The 18,154-nt window shown below is 38.4% G+C and overlaps 1 protein-coding gene across 1 annotated transcript; it reads right to left on the bottom strand.

The window, feature by feature from the left end:
• Positions 1–129: 129 nt before the first annotated feature.
• On the bottom strand, positions 130–15,319 carry LOC121326451 (translation machinery-associated protein 16-like). Its single transcript, XM_041269726.1, is given in 5 exon segments — positions 130–242; positions 6,698–6,781; positions 6,914–6,951; positions 10,835–10,953; positions 15,137–15,319. Coding segments are annotated over 5 exon segments (537 nt in total).
• Between the last annotated feature and the right edge of the window lie 2,835 nt (positions 15,320–18,154).

Here is an 18,154-nt window from a genome sequence, read left to right as displayed (position 1 = left end):
ACTGAAATGATTTCCCTAGTTTCTAGAATATTTTAATACCCCTGGTTTTATTTTGGCAGAGAATTATAAACATGTCTAACATAATTATTAATGATGAAGAAAAAAAGTCAAACCTATTCCATATCCCTCTTATTGCATTCTCTCCCGTTCAATGGTCTGTTTGATGACATTCTCTCGGGAGCCTTTAATGCCATTCACTAATTTTATCTGTTCCAGCTCACTGTCAAATCAATGCAAATACCAGTAGGAATGAAAATAGGAACACCACAGAAATTGCACATGGGATGTAGAATGCACATGGTTTATGCTTTGCTCTCAAAGGGCACATGCATATGAGTAACACAAGTGCCAAGTCTTGTACATTGTTATTAATATATAGTATACTTTTAACTGGATGGAATGTAAAACAAATGTGCAAATTCAATTTAAATCACATTTATTCTTCTGAAAAGTGAGTTGATAATTCTGTATTTTGTCAACATAATGTTATAAGAACATAAGAAAGTTTACAAATGAGAGGAAGCTTATTGATCCCAGAATCTCATCAAGCAGCTTCTTGAAGGATCCCAGGGTGTCAGCCTCACAACATTACTGGGGAGTTGGTTCCAGACCCTCACAATTCTCTGTGTAAAAAAGTGCGTCCTATTTTCTGTTCTGAATGCCCCTTTATCTAATCTATCTAATCTCCATTTGTGGACCCCTGGTCCTTGTTTTTTTCAGGTTGAAAAAGTCCCTTGGGTCGACATTGTCAATACCTTTGAATGCTTGAATCAGATCACTGTGTAGTGTTCTTTGCTCATGACTGAATAGATTCAATTATATAAGCCTGTCAACATATGACATGTCTTTTAAACCCGGAATAATTCTGGTCGCTCTTCTTTGCTCTCTTTCTAGAGCATCAATAGCCTTTTTGTAGCGAGGTGACCAGAACTGAAAACAATATTCAAGATGAGGTCTTACTAGAGCATTGTACAGTTTTAACATTACTTCCCTTGATTTAAATTCAAAACTTTTCAAAATATATCCGAGCATCTTGTTGGCCTTTTTTATAGCTTCCCCACATTGTCTAGATGAAGATATTTCTGAGTCAACATAAACTCTTAGGTCTTTTTCATAGATTCCTTCTTCAATTTCAGTATTACATCCAATATCAATTACATCCCTAAAGTAGACAAATCGAAATGTAAAACTAAATGGCCAAAATGGTTTAATAGATCAATTAAAAAAAGACACTTTACAGAGCATTAAAAAAGGACTAAAAAGAAAGTACACAGAAAGAGTACACGGAACTGCAAACGCAAGTCAAAAAGGAAGTTAGAAAGGCCAAGAGAGAAATAGAAATGAACATTGCTAAGGGGGCTAAAACCAATTCCAAAAAGTTTTTCCAATATTACAACAGCAAGAGAACATTCAAAGAGGTGGTTAAATATTTAAGAGATACAAATGGCAAAATCGTAGATGAAGAAAAAAAAATAGCAAACATATTAAATGATTACTTTTCACAAGTTTTTACAAAGGAAGATACGGACAACATGCCCCACATGTCAACCAGTTCCTATCCAGTTTTAAATAACTTTAGCATAAACGAGGCAGAAGTGTTAAAGGGACTAGGAGCTCTTAAAATAAACAAATCCCCTGGGCCGGATGAGATCCTCCCAATAGTACTCAAAGAAATGAAAGAAGTTATTTACAAACCGCTAACCAAGATCATGCAGCAGTCTCTTGACACAGGGGTGGTACCGACAGACTGGAAAATTGCAAACGTAATACCGATCCACAAAAAGGGAAACAAAACTGAACCAGGTAACTACAGACCAGTAAGCCTGACTTCTATTATATGCAAACTTATGGAAACTATAATAAGATCCAAAATGGAAAATTACCTATATGGTAACAGGGTCCTGGGAGACAGTCAACATGGTTTTAGGAAAGGGAGATCGTGTCTAACTAACCTGCTTGATTTTTTTGAGGATGCAACATCGATAATGGATAATTGCAAAGCATATGACATGGTTTATTTAGATTTCCAGAAAGCTTTTGACAAAGTCCCGCACAAAAGATTAATTCTCAAACTGAACGCAGTTGGGATTCAAGGAAACACATGTACATGGATTAGGGAGTGGTTAACATGTAGAAAACAGAAAGTACTGATTAGAGGAAAAACCTCAGAATGGAGTGTGGTAACCAGCGGTGTACCACAGGGATCAGTATTAGGTCCTCTGCTATTCCTAATCTACATTAATGATTTAGATTCTGGTATAGTAAGCAAACTTGTTAAATTTGCAGACGACACAAAAGTAGGAGGAGTGGCAAACACTGTTGCAGCAGCAAAGGTCATTCAAAATGATCTAGACAAGATTCAGAACTGGGCAGACACATGGCAAATGACATTTAATAGAGAAAAGTGTAAGGTACTGCACGCAGGAAATAAAAATGTACATTATAAATATCATATGGAAGATACTGAAATTGGAGAAGGAATCTATGAAAAAGACCTAGGAGTTTTTGTTGACTCAGAAATGTCTTCATCTAGACAGTGTGGGGAACTTATAAAAAAGGCTAACAAGATGCTCGGATACATTGTGAAAAGTGTTGAATTTAAATCAAGGGAAGTAATGTTAAAACTGTACAATGCACTAGTAAGACCTCATCTTGAATATTGTGTTCAGTTCTGGTCACCTCGCTATAAAAAAGATATTGCTGCTCTAGAAAGAGTGCAAAGAAGAGCGACCAGAATTATTCCGGGTTTAAAAGGCATGTCATATGCAGACAGGCTAAAAGAATTGAATCTGTTCAGTCTTGAACAAAAAAGACTATGCGGCGACCTAATTCAAGCATACAAAATTCTAAAAGGTATTGACAAAGTCGACCCAAGGGACTTTTTTGACCTGAAAAAAGAAACAACGACCAGGGGTCACAAATGGAGATTAGACAAAGGGGCATTCAGAACAGAAAATAGGAGGCACTTTTTTACACAGAGAATCGTGAGGGTCTGGAATCAACTCCCCAGTAATGTTGTTGAAGCTGACACCCTGGGATCCTTCAAGAAGCTGCTTGATGAGATTCTGGGATCAATAAGCTACTAACAACCAAACGAGCAAGATGGGCCGAATGGCTTCCTCTCGTTTGTAAACTTTCTTATGTTCTTATGTTCTTATCTCTCATATGATATTTATAATGCACATTTGTATTGCCTGCATGCAGTGTCTTACACTTGTCTTTATTAAATGTGATTTGCCATTTGTCTGCACGGTTCTGAATGCTTTCTAGATAATTTTAAATGACCTTTGCTGTGTTTGTCACTCCTCCTATTTTTGTTTGTCTTACAAAACCAAAATCTAAGTAATTAATGTAGGTTAGGAATAGCAGAGGATCTAACACTGATCCCTATGGTACTCCACTGATTACCTATCTGAATTTTGAGGTTTCTCCTCTAATTAGTACTGTACACAAGCTGCACATTTCCATACTGATTATTAATGTTTCCATCAGCCAGATCTGTTCCTGAGATTCTTTTTTAAATTTGAAACAGCACAAATATGGATAAGAATTGATAACCCATTCATGTATTAGTACAGATTTAGGATATCAGATATTTTTAAATTAACATTTAACTGTACTGTAGAGAGCAACAATTTTCTGCAAATCTGTCCACTTTAATATGAGAAAACTATATTGTAAAAAAACCCAAACCCCTCAATGATGGACAAAAGAGGGAATATGATGTTATTTTTCCTATTCACATTATTTACCAGATTTATCCAACACAACAATCACTGAAAGGATGTCTTCTGACCTTTTGATCAATAGTTTCTCCATATTTCTCAAACTTTTCAAAAACCAATAGACAATATCCTTCTGTCACTCACATGTATCATTATAAAGGGACTATATTGACCATTTATTTTGGTTTACTGAAGTATTCTAAATATTACAAGAGATTTTATGTTTTTGAATAGCTATAATGTTTGAACAAACCTATTTTATAATCCATGGCCCCGATTTTCATAAACACTAAAGAAATGGAAGAGAATGAGCAAAATCAAGAGTTATTGCATCTGAATAGAGGAAACAGACACTAGGACATTTTGTCCAATCCATGGAAAGTCAGAGTCAGAATCAGAATAGGGCTCTAAATTAAAGAGAAACTGACTTCCCCTTTAATGTGGAGTACTTTGCATGCATTTACAGTGATTTTTAGATAATAAAATAAGCATAAACTTTTTTCCATTATAGTAAACATCCCACCACAGGAGCTTATATTGGGTACATGGCAGAAAGTGTATCTGTACAATAAATAATGTAATGAATGTTATTGTTGCTGTGAAAAATATAGATTTGTATGTAACAAAACCTTTTTTTTAGACTAAATACACTTTGTATTTCATAATTCCTACAAATCATTTATTATTAACAGTTATTTTGTTAATGCAGCTTTTATTTGAATGTCCTATTTTTCATAATATCCACAAATATTAAACCAAACATGAATTGGATATGTGCATATGATAAAATCAATCCAGTTCTAATTAATTACTTTACACAGGTATGAAGTATGAGCTTTACCTTGTTGAAAACACAAACAGTGATTTAAACTTTTTGATTGAAAACATTTACAGAGCAGCATCAAGTTTAGCCAGGCCGTTACACTGAGTGCGTTTTACAGTATAAAGGTCCTTTCACACTGAGTGTGTCGTGTCAAGATATCAAAGTCAAGCGTAAATTTTTATTTTTTTGAATACACTACATCCTATGGAGGAATTCACACTGGACACGTCACGTAAAACCAACGACGGCAAAAATAACCCTATTTTTCTGTGCGACTCGGGCGGAAATGTATCTCTCTAACCAATCACACTCTAGCTCTCGCCCCCTCGACGGCATGACAACAAACATCAACAGGTAGCCCCTACTGTATTTCAGTAACACAAATAGAGATCGGCCTAATGAAAATGAATGATTTAAAACAGTAGATATTGCCGAAATGAAAAGTGTCCTTAAAGATAATGGAAACAAATAGAGCTACAGTAAAGAAAACTCTTTCAAGGATTTTTAACAGCAACACTAAATGAGACCAGATATGTTAAAAAAAAAATACCTCCATCTGAATTAAACCTAAACATAAAGATTGTATAACGTATACAATCTTTATGTTTATGTATATTTTACATGATTTAAATTTAGGACAGACAGTAAATACATAAATGTCCAGTCATCAAAATGCTTACTACTCTACTTATTTGTGGAGAACGGCATGAGTATAGAGAACCTGTGTTTCAAACACAAACTTGATCTTTAAACTTAATAGTTGTATAAAGTTTCATTTTTTAAGATTAAGGACATCAACCGTACCCTACATATTAAATATGCAACACATTAATGGTTCTGTTGTGGTTAAAGTGCTATACAGAACCACAAGTAAAGTACTATAGTGTTGCTTGTTTTATTTATTTTGCATGTCTTGTGACTCAGATGTAGTTAAAAGCTGATGTTGTTGTTTCTTGTGTTCTAATTATTTGAACGCCTTTGATGTTGAAGGAACTTGACAGCGTCAAAATACCCTGGACACTGATGTTTTGATGCAATATGTTTAGTGTGACAAGACTTTAAGGCTACAGCAGATGTGGGGCAGGCATGTATCAAAAGCTGTTTGTTATGTTTATTGAGTTATATGTGTATATTTTAATTTATTTATTGCATTTATATAGCACTTTTATATACAAAAGTATCGCAATGCACTGTACAGTACATAACAGAAAAAAAGAACACACCATTTGTATAGCAAGTTACACATACAACTGCCACAATCAGACCATTTAAACAACATATTTAAATAACATTATACACAATGCAAAAGCAGCAATCTTAAAGTTACATTAAAACCCATTAAGATAACAAAGCCATTTTATAAAAGTGCGTTTTTAGTCTTGACTTGAAAACTGTAACTGTCCCAGCTTCCCTGACAAAGGAACACAGAGCATTTCATAATTTAGGAGCTCTACAAGAAAAGCGGGATACCACATGTTTTGGGACACCAGAAAAAAGTGCATTACAATAATCAATTCTAGATGAAACAAAGGCATGCATTAGTTTATCATCAGATACAGAAATAATTGGTCTAAGTCTGGATATACTTCACAATGGTAAAAAGATACTTTAGTAACTTCCCTAATATTCAAATGACACATCGGTATCAAAGATGACCCCCAAACTCTTAATTTCTAGTTTAAGTTTTGATGAGAGACTGCAAGGGTCAAGCTCATGTAATCCCATATTTCCTTTTAGTTGTTTTTTTTTTTTTTAAGCAGGTTTTACCTCAGATGTACACTCTCTTTTATTCATAACTCGTGTGCCTATATTTTATACAATAAGCTTCAATTTCTCTAATTTTGACAATATGCAGTCAAAATAGTTAAATGTATCTCAGGGTAATGTCACCTTCCTCTTGTTATAATTACATTGAAATGTCTCAGAAATAATATAATCAAAGGCAGTTGGGACAAGATCCGGATTGGTTATTATCCCATTTCATGTACAGTACAGTAAACTGCACTGATTGAAAGCAGGAATATTTGTTATAGCAACACTCCTTGTCTATATATATATATATATATATATATATATATATATATATATATATATATATATATATATATATCATCATCATCATCATCATAAGATCGATTAAATGCTTACCTTTCTATAATTGCACATGCTTCTTTCTTACTATACTCAGTTTTCCTGAGATCAAGTTGGCTCTGAAACCAAAGCAGTTTTTCCCCTAATAAACCAGAACACATGTAATAGTTAATACGTGTATCACATATTTATAGCTCAAATGTATATTAAAGTCAGGAACTATAAATTTGGGTCTCATTAATACTATAAATAAGGTCTATTCTCATTAACTCACCTATAGAACTGAGACGTATAGCTTTCTCATTCTTTTTCCTGCAAAAATGAGATGAAGCATTATCAAATGAATCAGCAAGCACCGTGGAAATGATTCTGTGATAATATAAATTGCATAAAAACATTGTTAGATGTATTTGTCTATGTGTGGAGCTTAAAAAGAAAAAAAATTCTGTGAGAAAAGACAATGTAAATCCAAGTCAATGTGCTCACTTAGCACAGTATATGTCATGACTGTTTCCTCAGATATCACTATATTCTACACATTCAGTTGCACACATTATTCTGTGAATGGGCTAGCTATATTAGACAGTCAATATTCCTGGGGGACCCTACCTTTTTGTAGACACATATTTGTCAAGCTGAAGAAAATTGTACTGGCCCATACTAGCTGAGCTCCGTCATAACTATGGGTTGGAAGAAGATGATTGCATTCTTTAGACGGGTCAGAATGTTTAATTGTGTCTGCTAAGCATAGACAGGTTTCGCTCTACAATATAACTGTGCTATTTACAGATGCAGATAAACGTATTGGCACTCTACACTTAATATAAGATAATTCAAGAAAGCATGTTAAATTCAGTTAGTGAACGTTAGCCACTACTTAATAAGACCCAAATACATAATATCCGATAGTTTAACAAACAATCTGTATTTAAAGAAAAAAAAAGCACTTAAGCATATTTCAAATATTTATTCATGACAAAAAAGAGTCTATTAAAATGTAACAGAACTAATTAAATATATTCATTGATTGAAACCCATTACACAGTAACTAACCTGGATTATGCACTTGTAGCAAACTACAACAAAGGAAATTGCTACAGAATCAAAGAAATATGGAATATCAAAATTCACAATCAGAGTAATAACCAAGAACAAATTCAACTGACATGCTTGAAAGAAGTGGATACAGAAATACAATTATGGGTACAGTAGGTGGGACAATTGTCCAAGCAGCTACAATACATCCAAAATTAATAGCCAATAACTTAAAGAAAGATTTAGAAGCATCAGGCATAATAGTGCATGAAAGAACTGCATACAGGCACCTGAACTCAGAATTGTATGCACGCAGACCTCACTGCAAACCACTTTTAAATAAATTTCCTAAAACAACGTCTAAAATTTGCCAAGATATGAACAGGAAACTGAAGCATTCTTCAACAAAATTATCTGGTCCAATAAGACCAAAATACTAACTTGGAATTCCCCAAAAACAAAGATAAAAGTTCTGGAATGGCTTTCGCAATCACCAGACCATCCAGTATGTTTGGAGAAAAAAGGGAAAGCCTTCAATGAAAAAAACCTTGTACCTACAGTTAAACATGGGGCAGGTGGGGTTAATTTCCCCTACCTGCCTGGGTTTAGTTCAGGGACTGGAGTTGATTAGTTGATTATTGCTCAATGAACCTGATATAAAAGGAGGCCTCAAAGCTGAATGCAGCCATGTATCCAACAACACCTCTACAAAGAAAAAAAAAAAAAAAAAATGGGAAAGAAGAGCAGACACAACCGCTAGGACCATCTGCTCATAGGCTGATTGGCAGCCAGTTTATCTTTTAACACGACAACCTCTTCCCCTGGTGTTCAAAGCATATGTGCTAAGTCAACTGTGGCCGGTGGAGGATTCTTGAAGCCCCTAAAACCCAAAGAGGTGCATGTTCACCCCGGAATCAGGGGCCACCCCACTACCTCCAGCACCACCACCTTCAATCGTCCCAGGAGATCTGAACTGGTTGATGCACCCTGAGGCAGACCTCGTCCACGATCTCCCCATAGTTATCAACACACTGTGGCGTCAAGATGGGGAGAGGTGGGAACAGTGGGAGGAACAACACCACCCATCCTTCCCAGAGGTTGCCCTCATGGTGGTTAATTACCTGGCTGTAGACATGGGAGATCCACCGGTCACTCCAATAAAGAGGGGTGAGCCGCCTTCCCGGGAGCCAGAGAGGGGTGAGCCGCCTTCCCGGGAGCCAGAGAGGTCTGAGCCGCCTTCCCGAGAGCCAGAGAGGGAATGAGGAGCTGCCGTTCCCCAGAGCCAGAGAGGTGTGAGGAGCGGCGGCGAGAGGAGGAGGAACTCTAGGCTCCCGGGAAGTCTCTCCCTGCGTCGCTCCAGACCAGAGTAAGGGAGGAGGGATCTGCAGACGTCGCTCGAGTCCCCGAGGATGGACCAGAGAGGGGTTAGGAGCTGCCGTCGCTCCCAGAGCCAGAGAGGGGGGAGGATCTGCCGTCGCTCCCAGAGCCAGAGAGGGAGGAGGATCTGCCGTCGCTCCCAGAGCCAGAGAGGGAGGAGGATAACTTCCGTCGCTCCCAGAGCCAGAGAGGGAGGAGGATCTGCCGTCGCTCCCAGAGCCAGAGAGGGGGGAGGGTCTGCCGTCGCTCCCAGAGCCAGAGAGGGGTGAGGAGGCCGTCGCTCCCAGAGCCAGAGAGGGAGGAGGAGCCGCCGCGCTCCCAGAGCAGAGAGGAGGGAGGAGCTGCCGTCGCTCCCAGAGCCAGAGAGGGAGGAGGATCTGCCGTCGCTCCCAGAGCCAGAGAGGGAGGAGGAGCTGCTGTCGCTCAGAGCCAGAGAGGGAGGAGGAGCTGTCGCTCCCAGAGAGAGGGGGAGGAGTGTAGACGTCGCCGCCAGAGCAAGCGCCAGTAGGAGCCAGAGGGAGCCGGGCCGCCGCCGCCGCCTCCGCCACCAGAGAGGGAGCCGTGGCCGCCTCCGCCACCAGAGGGATCCGCGCCGCCGCCAGAGGGAGCCGGCCGCCGCCGCCTCCGCCACCAGAGGGAGCCGGGAGGAGCCGCCGCCGGGACGGAGGGAGTCCCGGGCCTCCCAGGCGAGCGTCGGGGGCATCCGGCGGGAGGTCGGGCTCTCGGCCTACCCCACGGGAGGCGGGTGGTCCTCCCCTCGGCCCGGCGTCAAGCGGCGAGGGCGGTGGTTCCCCTCGGCCCAAGGGGCGGGACGGGTCGCCGCTATCGGCCCGCGGGGGAGGCGGTGGTCTCCGCGAGGAACCGCCGGCAGCGGCGGAGGCGGCCGTGACGCCCTCCCCACCAGAGGGAGCGGCGGGCATCCCGAGGTGGTATCCCGGCCCGAGCGGCCGCGGCAGCGTCGCAGCCTCTCCACCTAGGCCACACCAGAGGGAGCCGGGCCGCCGTCGCCGCCTCCGCCACCAGAGGGACCCGGGCCGCCGTCGCCGCCTCCGCCACCAGAGGGAGCCGGGCCGCCGTCGCCGTGCTACCTTGGAGCCATTCGGGGCCCCCTCTGGGGCCCAAAGAAGGCTTGGGGGCTCCGACATCAACCCCGCCCACCACCACCCACCATAACAGCCCACCCAAGGGACATAATTGGACTCTTTAGTTGGCCGATTGCGGCCTGTGTACTTTGTACATGGGGGGAGGTGTGTGGCAGAGCAAAGCTCTGCCCTTTAAATTGGCAGGGATGGGGTTAACTTCCCCTACCTGCCTGGGTTTATTATGTTCAGGTGGCTGGGGTTGATTAGTTGATTAGGTTAATTAACGATCAATCAGCGCCCAGCCACCTGACATAAAAGGAGGCCTCTGCTTCTCATTTGGGAGAGGAGGGAGCTGAGGAAGCAGGTTGGTGTTTGTTTTGTGGTTTTTTGAATTTTCTAAATCCAGTGAAGGCATTGCCCAGCCTGGAAACCTTTATTTTTGTGAGTTTTGTTTTTTGCTTTATTTGTGTTTGAGTATCTGTTATTTTGCCCTTGTGCACTTTATTTTTGTTTATTTATAATAAAACAGTTATTTTTTTTTAAACTGCAGTCTGTCTCTGGGCCTCTATCCACTCACCAGCCTGCCACAAACACAAAAGGGTGGAGGGGAGGGGGGGGGAATATTTGTGTATATACTGAAGAAATATATCTACTGTACACAGCACATGTGTTCAAATAGGGAGTCTAGAGATGCTGCTTACCTTTCTTTTTTTTCCTGTTTGGTTACTCCTCTTGCCATCTGAGCAGCTTTTCTACTGTATGGGTGCACAACTTTCTTCTCCACTGCCCCTTTACCTTTGAGCGCATTAGGTGCTTTCGGCTTCAAAGAAAATAGTTACATGGAAAACAAATAATCCAGTGTAATATAACACATATTAAATGCATTACTGTGTATTGATACCCCACCACACCAACATAACCATGCCGGCAATGCATTGGGGTGAAGCGAGTTATAACTAAAGTGAACATATGGCTTCGTGTTCAGTGGGCCAGTTTGGGATAGTTCAGGCTTTTCAACTCACAACCCATGCATTCTGGTAAGTGTAGTCCTGCTTCTCTTAAAGGTAGAATGGTACCTGAGACACGTAAAACATACCAGAATGCATTGGGTTGCGAGTTGAAAAGCCTGAAATATTCCTAACTGCCCCACTGACCCACTAACTGATTATAACTAAAGAACTCCACTGCATACAGCACCAAAGTAACCACAGACACACTGACATTGTTCTGTGCACTATCCAAACACTATCTCTGAAATGATGTAACAGTCTGGTTCATAGAGAATTAAAAAAAAAACAAAAACAAAAACAAAAAAAAACATGCTGTTACCGTCCATCCATAGCACAGTGCACGTCATGATTTTGTATTACAGTAAAACCTTGGACTACATGTAATCACAACGTAGTGTAAAGTAATGTCATTAAGGGTATTATTTGTATTAAACATACATGAATGAATGGCTGACATTATGTATACGCGCGACAACAGTAATGTTTATTTGTAAACAATTTGTATTATTATTATTATTATTATTATTATTATTATTATTATTATTATTATTATTATTATTATTTTCACAGAAATATACACTACTGGTCAAAAGCTTTTAGAACACCTCAATTTTTCCAGTTTTTATTGAAATTTACGCAGTTTAATGTCTCAATGTACTCTGAAATGAAAGGATAGAACAAATAAACAATTGGAGATAAAAAAAAAATCATGGAATCGTTTTGTTTAACAAAATTTAATCTAAATTTTTGACTCATCAAAGTATCCACTTTTTGCAGATATAACAGCCGAACACACTCATGGCATTCTTTCTACAATGAAAATCAAATATTGTTCGGAAAGTTCTTCCCAACACTGTTGCAGAAGTTCCCACAAATGTGTTGCTTTGCTTTGCTTTCACCCTTCTGTCCAGTTCATCCCAAACCAGCTCGATGGGGTTTAAGTCTGGAGACTGTGCTGGCCATTCCATGATTTGAAGCCTACCGTCTTGTTTTTTTCTTCTAAGATAGTTCTGACATAGCCTGGAGGTATGTTTTGGGTCATTATCTTGCTGTAGGATGAACCCCTGACCAACTAGGCGTATACCAGAGGGTATTGCATGGCACTGCAAAATGCTGTGGTAGCTGTTTTGGTTCAGGGTGCCACTCACTCTGTTCAAGTAGCCGGCTCTGGATCCCGCAAAAGAGCCCTAGACCATCACGCTTCCTCCTCCACGTTTGACAGTTGGTGTCACACACCGAGAAACCAACCTTTCACCTACTCGATGGCGTACAAAAACCCTGGTGATGAACCGAAGATTTCAAATTTTGATTCATCGGTCCATAAGACCTTCTTCCAGTCTTCAGTAGTCCACTGGTGGTGTTTCATGGCCCAGGCAAGCCTCTTTTTCTTATTTTGCCATCTTAGCAATGGCTTTCTTACTGCCACTCAACCTGTCAAACCTGCAGCTCAAAGTCTTCTCTTCACAGTTAAAACTGAGACTTGCTTACTTTGACCAGTGTTAAGCTGTGCTTGAAGCTGTTGCCCTGTGAGCCGCTTATCATGCAAGCTGTTGACACTCAGAAACTTGTCTTCTGATTCTGTTGTGGCTTTGGGTCTGCCAGACCTCTTCCTGTCAGAGTTTCCTCCAGTTTCCAAGTGCCTTTTGATGGTGTAGGAAACTGTACTCACTGACACCTTGGCTTTCTTTGCAATTTCTCTAAAGGAAACACCTACACTTTTAAGGGTTATAATGGTCTGTCTGTCTTCCTTTGTTAATTGCCTTTTTCTCACCATTATGATAGCAAAATATTGCTTCCTGCAGTACAATACTGTTCAAATAATGCTTAAGAGGGTGTAGTAACACAGTCTGTTCCAACACTGCTTTTATACAGACAGAGGGTTTGTAAGTAATCAACAAAAGTTGGGACACCTGTAGGAATTGTTAGCATCAACTTTCAAGGCTTAATTTACTTCCATTGCTGTAGAACAGCTGTATGTTAACCCATAACTTTTTCCCTGAAAAAGGCCTTTTTATATAACTCTGAACTGTACATTATTTTTCAGTTTTTGGTAACCTAAACTTTTTTTTTTTAACCTCTGGCAGTTTACCGCTTACCTTTGTACCAAATACTACTATTCGTTTTTTTTTGTTTTTTTAAATAAACATACTGTGATAATATGAATCAACATGTATCTTGCTAAAGAAAATCAGCTTAACGCACGTTGAGTGGAGATGGGCTATCAAATGCTTACAGCTTTAAATCCAATTTATTTGTTTTGTTTTGTTTTTTTCAATGTCCTTTTGCTTCAACATGCTCAATTTTATTTAAGAATAGCTAATATAAGTTATAGAAACCTTACCATTTTTAAAAAAGGGTACCAAACACATGTGCAGGTAGCAAAGTGGAAAAGGCTGCACTTGTATTTTTGTTCCTTGGAAGTAATTGGTAAAGTACAACACAGTTCCAGATAACGTATACGAAGAGCAAGAGGTGGCGAAACGTACATTCATAATGATATATTTGAAGAGAGATACAACTAATTTTGCTACATATGAAGGTTTAGTAAAATGTGCTTAGTAATAAAAGAAACCATCATATGGTGTGTGAAATGATCATCTCCACCTTTACTGTCCCATATGCACCCAGTTCAAGATTATTTCCTTTTCATACGTTTTTGTTTCTTCTATATCTTTATATTTGCACATGCAGTGTTTAAAGACGTTCAGCTGGTACAACACATTCTTCCTTTGGTTTGAAATGGGACAGTTTATTTTGTTCCAACACCATTTCATATTATCAGTTTGTCTTTTTTTTTTTTTGTCGTTTTTAAATTAAAACCAAGGTTCATATTCACACATTGCTCAGACCTGAACCTAATTTGCTGCCAATATAAGAGATTATGTGAACATCAACGCAGGATCCAGACACCATCTGATTACAACAGAGGCCAAAAATTAAGAACAAGAACAAGAATACAGCAGACAGATTTTCAATTCCACTCAGGGCTGTTCTAAGGCCACGATTCAGTCTCTTTTTTTATACAAGCTGAGCTTTGAGATTTCATAAGTAGTGATTGTTATGAGAGTAAATAGGTTTTGTTTTGACTAGGCACCAGAAACTACTGTTTTGGAAAGGATTGATCCTAAAACGGGTTCACAGTCGTAAAACAAGCATATTACCAGCTAACTTACTTTTTTATATTTAAATACCTGCTCAGTCAATGCAATTAAAGGAAATCTTTTTGTATTATGTTATGAACGTCTATTAGCCGAATACAATACACCACAGTATTGTTCTTGCACTTGTTTATGCATATTGTAAAATTCTACATTTTGGACTTTTTTGCCCAGGGCAGACCCATTTCCATACAAAGAGTATTTGGTCAGAAAAGTTGTGAAACCCTTCAGGGTCTGAGCCATTTTCACCTTGTTTTTTACTGTTGTTAGATTTCTTCCTGTAACTCTTTAACTATAAAGGTTACAGGTACATATTATACATGAAATGAATGTGCACACACTAGGCTTTCATAAAAAAAGTGAAATAGTCTGAAACCCACTCTGTTCAATACAGATAACAAAAAACACAGAAAAAGAGAGCTGCTTTTTAGAAGAAAAAAAAAACCAAACAAACAAAAAAAAACATTAAAGAAAAAATTAGCGTGGTCAGCATAAATCTGACAGTGCACAATGAAACTTCAACATGTAGGGAACACAGAAAAAATAGACAAAATGGATAATAAATAAGGGAATTATTGTCATATATATATATATATATATATATATATTATATATATATATAATATATATATATATATATATATAACACATACACACACACACACACACACACACACACACACACACACACACACACACACACACACACACACATACAAAAGGGACCAAAAGCACCAAAAAAACCCAAAAAAAACAAAACAGATTCATTGAAAATGTCCAAAAGAAAAGTGAAAAAAAGAAACAAAAACCCATTCAAAATATTCATCCCAGAGACCCTGATCATGTGGCACAAGATGGGGCTGTTCACTTTGGCTTGAATGGCCAGCAAGGGGACTACCAGGGGTGCATACCACTGACCTCGTTTGACAGGCCTGAATGTTTGCTTTCCAATGACGTATGGCACGTCTCTCACAGTGCCTGAGTTAAAGAGCCAGGTCGCTGGCGGGATATTTAACATTGGGCGAACCCTAAGTTAATACACTATACACTGAAAGCCTTTTGTCCAAAATGTCCTGAAATACATCATTTGCTTAGTCATTTAAACCTTTTGTGGACCTGCAAAAAAAGAAACCTTTTCGTTTGTATTCATTTTTATTCATGCGATCATGGCATAAATATTATTAGGACAACTGACAGGTTGTGGAAACACAGTCATTATTTTCTGTCTGGCCGAGTAAATTGATATTGATTTTAACAGCTGGTTAACCTAATTCTAGAAACACCTCGACATCACATTCAGAACTGTATGCTTGAATAATATTATATTTATGGTTGATTGTTCATTTATTAAAGGCGTCACTGATGCATGTCCTTTCTGTGTGTGGCCCCTATGCAATTTGTACAATGCTGCATACCGATTTTTTGCGGCACGGTTAGAAAGAAGTACCAGTTGGCTGTTGCATGAAATTGAAGAATTACAACACTAGTGTGTTTTTAAATAAAATATTTTCAAGGGTGTATATAGGGTTAGATTGGTATAATATCTGAAATCCTACTAATATTTATGTAATGGATGCTATTACATAATGCAGGTTTTTTATTATTATTATTTTTTTTTTAATAACTGGCTTATTTCCTGTTAATAACAAATCAGCTGCTGCCTCTGTTGACTAACATGCTTTCAGCCAGTAAAATGCTTTGACCCAGAAGACACTGCTGGGGTGAAATGTCCAGGGAAGTAAAGCAGTAAGAAGACAAGGCAAGGAAACTGGGAGCTTAGTGTAGTATGTTTACTCTGCATGTGTTTCTTTAAAAACTGCACAGTTGAGACCTGTGTAGCTAATGGAAGTGCAATATGGGTAAGATTTATGGAATTATTTTGTTAGCTACAGTTAGTTTAATACAAATGTGGTAGCTTGTACATATATAAATTATAGACATATATATATAGTATTATATATATATATATATATATATATATATATATATATATATATATATATATATATATATATATATATATATATATATATATATATGGGAACAACATGTTGTACTAAACAATTTGTTTTCGTATATAAGAATTTGAAAACTTTCTACTGGTGACGTGTTGTCAATTTTTTTTTTTTTTTGGGAGGGTCCGTCGGATGGTCTGACATTTTTTTTAATTATCACTTTTGTGTTTAATCATTTTCCCCAATAAAACAATCCACATAATACATTTAAATTAATCGCTGACTGTTAATCATTGTTTTTAAGTGTAACTGTATAGCTAACATTTAGTAATGATATATTGAACTGTACTCACTAAGGCAGTGACGTCATAAAAAGTTTCAGGGAACATGATAAACCATGAAAGCAAAGATAGTTATTAGTTATAGTAGTTATTCATTGTGAAATAGTGTTATATGTCTGTGTAAGTACATAGACTGAGACAATAGTTATTTTCAGAAAAAGTACTGCTTCATTCAGAATTGCATATTTTCACTGGTTCACTGCTTTGTATGAAATTAGACATTTTTAAATAAAAGGATACTTGGGCAGATTGTGATTTAGATGAACTGAGAAGCTTTTCTTCTTTTATTGGGGTGTACAGTGCATAGTAGGTTCCAGTGTATATGATACATTATACTTAAGGCTTCTGATGTTCGGTTTTAACCGATAAACCACCCACAATACAATAAAAATAAATAAATAAATACATAAAAATCGGTGTACTGTATATCCAATAAACACCGGAAAAACACTGGAAATGGTTACTTGATTCACGTTGACTTGACCCCTTTCCCCCTGAAAAAAAGTGCTTTTTTTATTTATTGTTTTATTTTTAGGAGCGCATTCCATAAGAAAATTTACAAACGAGAGGAAGTCATTTGGCCAATCTTGCTTGTTTGGTTGTTAGTAGCTTATTGATCACAGAATCTCTTCAAGCACCTTCTTGAAGGATCTCAGGGTGTCAGCTTCTACAACATTACAGGGGAGTTTTGGTTCCAGACCCTCACAATTCTCTGTGTAAAAAAGTGTCTCCTGTTTTCTGTTCTGAATGCCCTTTTATCTAATCTCCATTTGTGACCCCTGGTCCTTGGTTCTTTTGTCAGATCGAAAAGTCCATTGGGTCAACATTGTCAATACCTTTTAGAATTCTGAATGCTTGAATCAGGTCGCCGTGTAGTCTTCTTTGTTCAAGACTGAATAGATTCAATTCTTTAAGCCTGTCTGCATATTACATGCCTTTTAAACCTGGAATAATTCTGGTCCCTCTTCTTTGCACTCTTTCTAGAGCAGCAATATCCTTTTTTGTAGCGAAGTGACCAGAACTGAACACAATATTCTAGATGAGGTCTTATTAATGCATTGTGAAGATTTAACATTACTTCCTTTGATTTAAATTCAACACATTTCACTATATTCACATTTTCTAGATGAACGTATTTCTGATTCAACATACACTCCTAGGTCTTTTTCATAGAGTCCTTTTTCAATTTTAGTATGTCCTATATGATATTTATAATGCACATTTTTACTGCTTACATGGAGTACCTTACACTTTTCTTTATTAAATGTCATTTGCCATGTGTCTGCCCAGTTCTGAATGCTGTCTAGATCATTTTAAATGACCTTTGATGCTGCAACAATGTTTGCCACTCCTATTTTTGTGTCGTCTGAAAATTTTAAAATTTTGCTTATGTAGCGTGCATGGGGGAAGGCAGCAGCAGGACTGGTAGGTGACTTAATCACATACAGAGATATAAGCCTGATATACGCTCCTTGCAAAGGAGCCAGCTCTTTTGTACAGTGGTATCGGCGCTATGCTGGAGTGCGAGAGGTCCCAGGTTCGCGCCCGCCCTCTGCC

Source organism: Polyodon spathula, chromosome 2, assembly GCF_017654505.1.
Source record: "Polyodon spathula isolate WHYD16114869_AA chromosome 2, ASM1765450v1, whole genome shotgun sequence".
NCBI classification, from domain to species: Eukaryota; Metazoa; Chordata; class Actinopteri; order Acipenseriformes; family Polyodontidae; genus Polyodon; species Polyodon spathula.
Note: the sequence above shows the minus strand (reverse complement) of the source record. Positions and strands in the feature narration are given on the sequence as shown.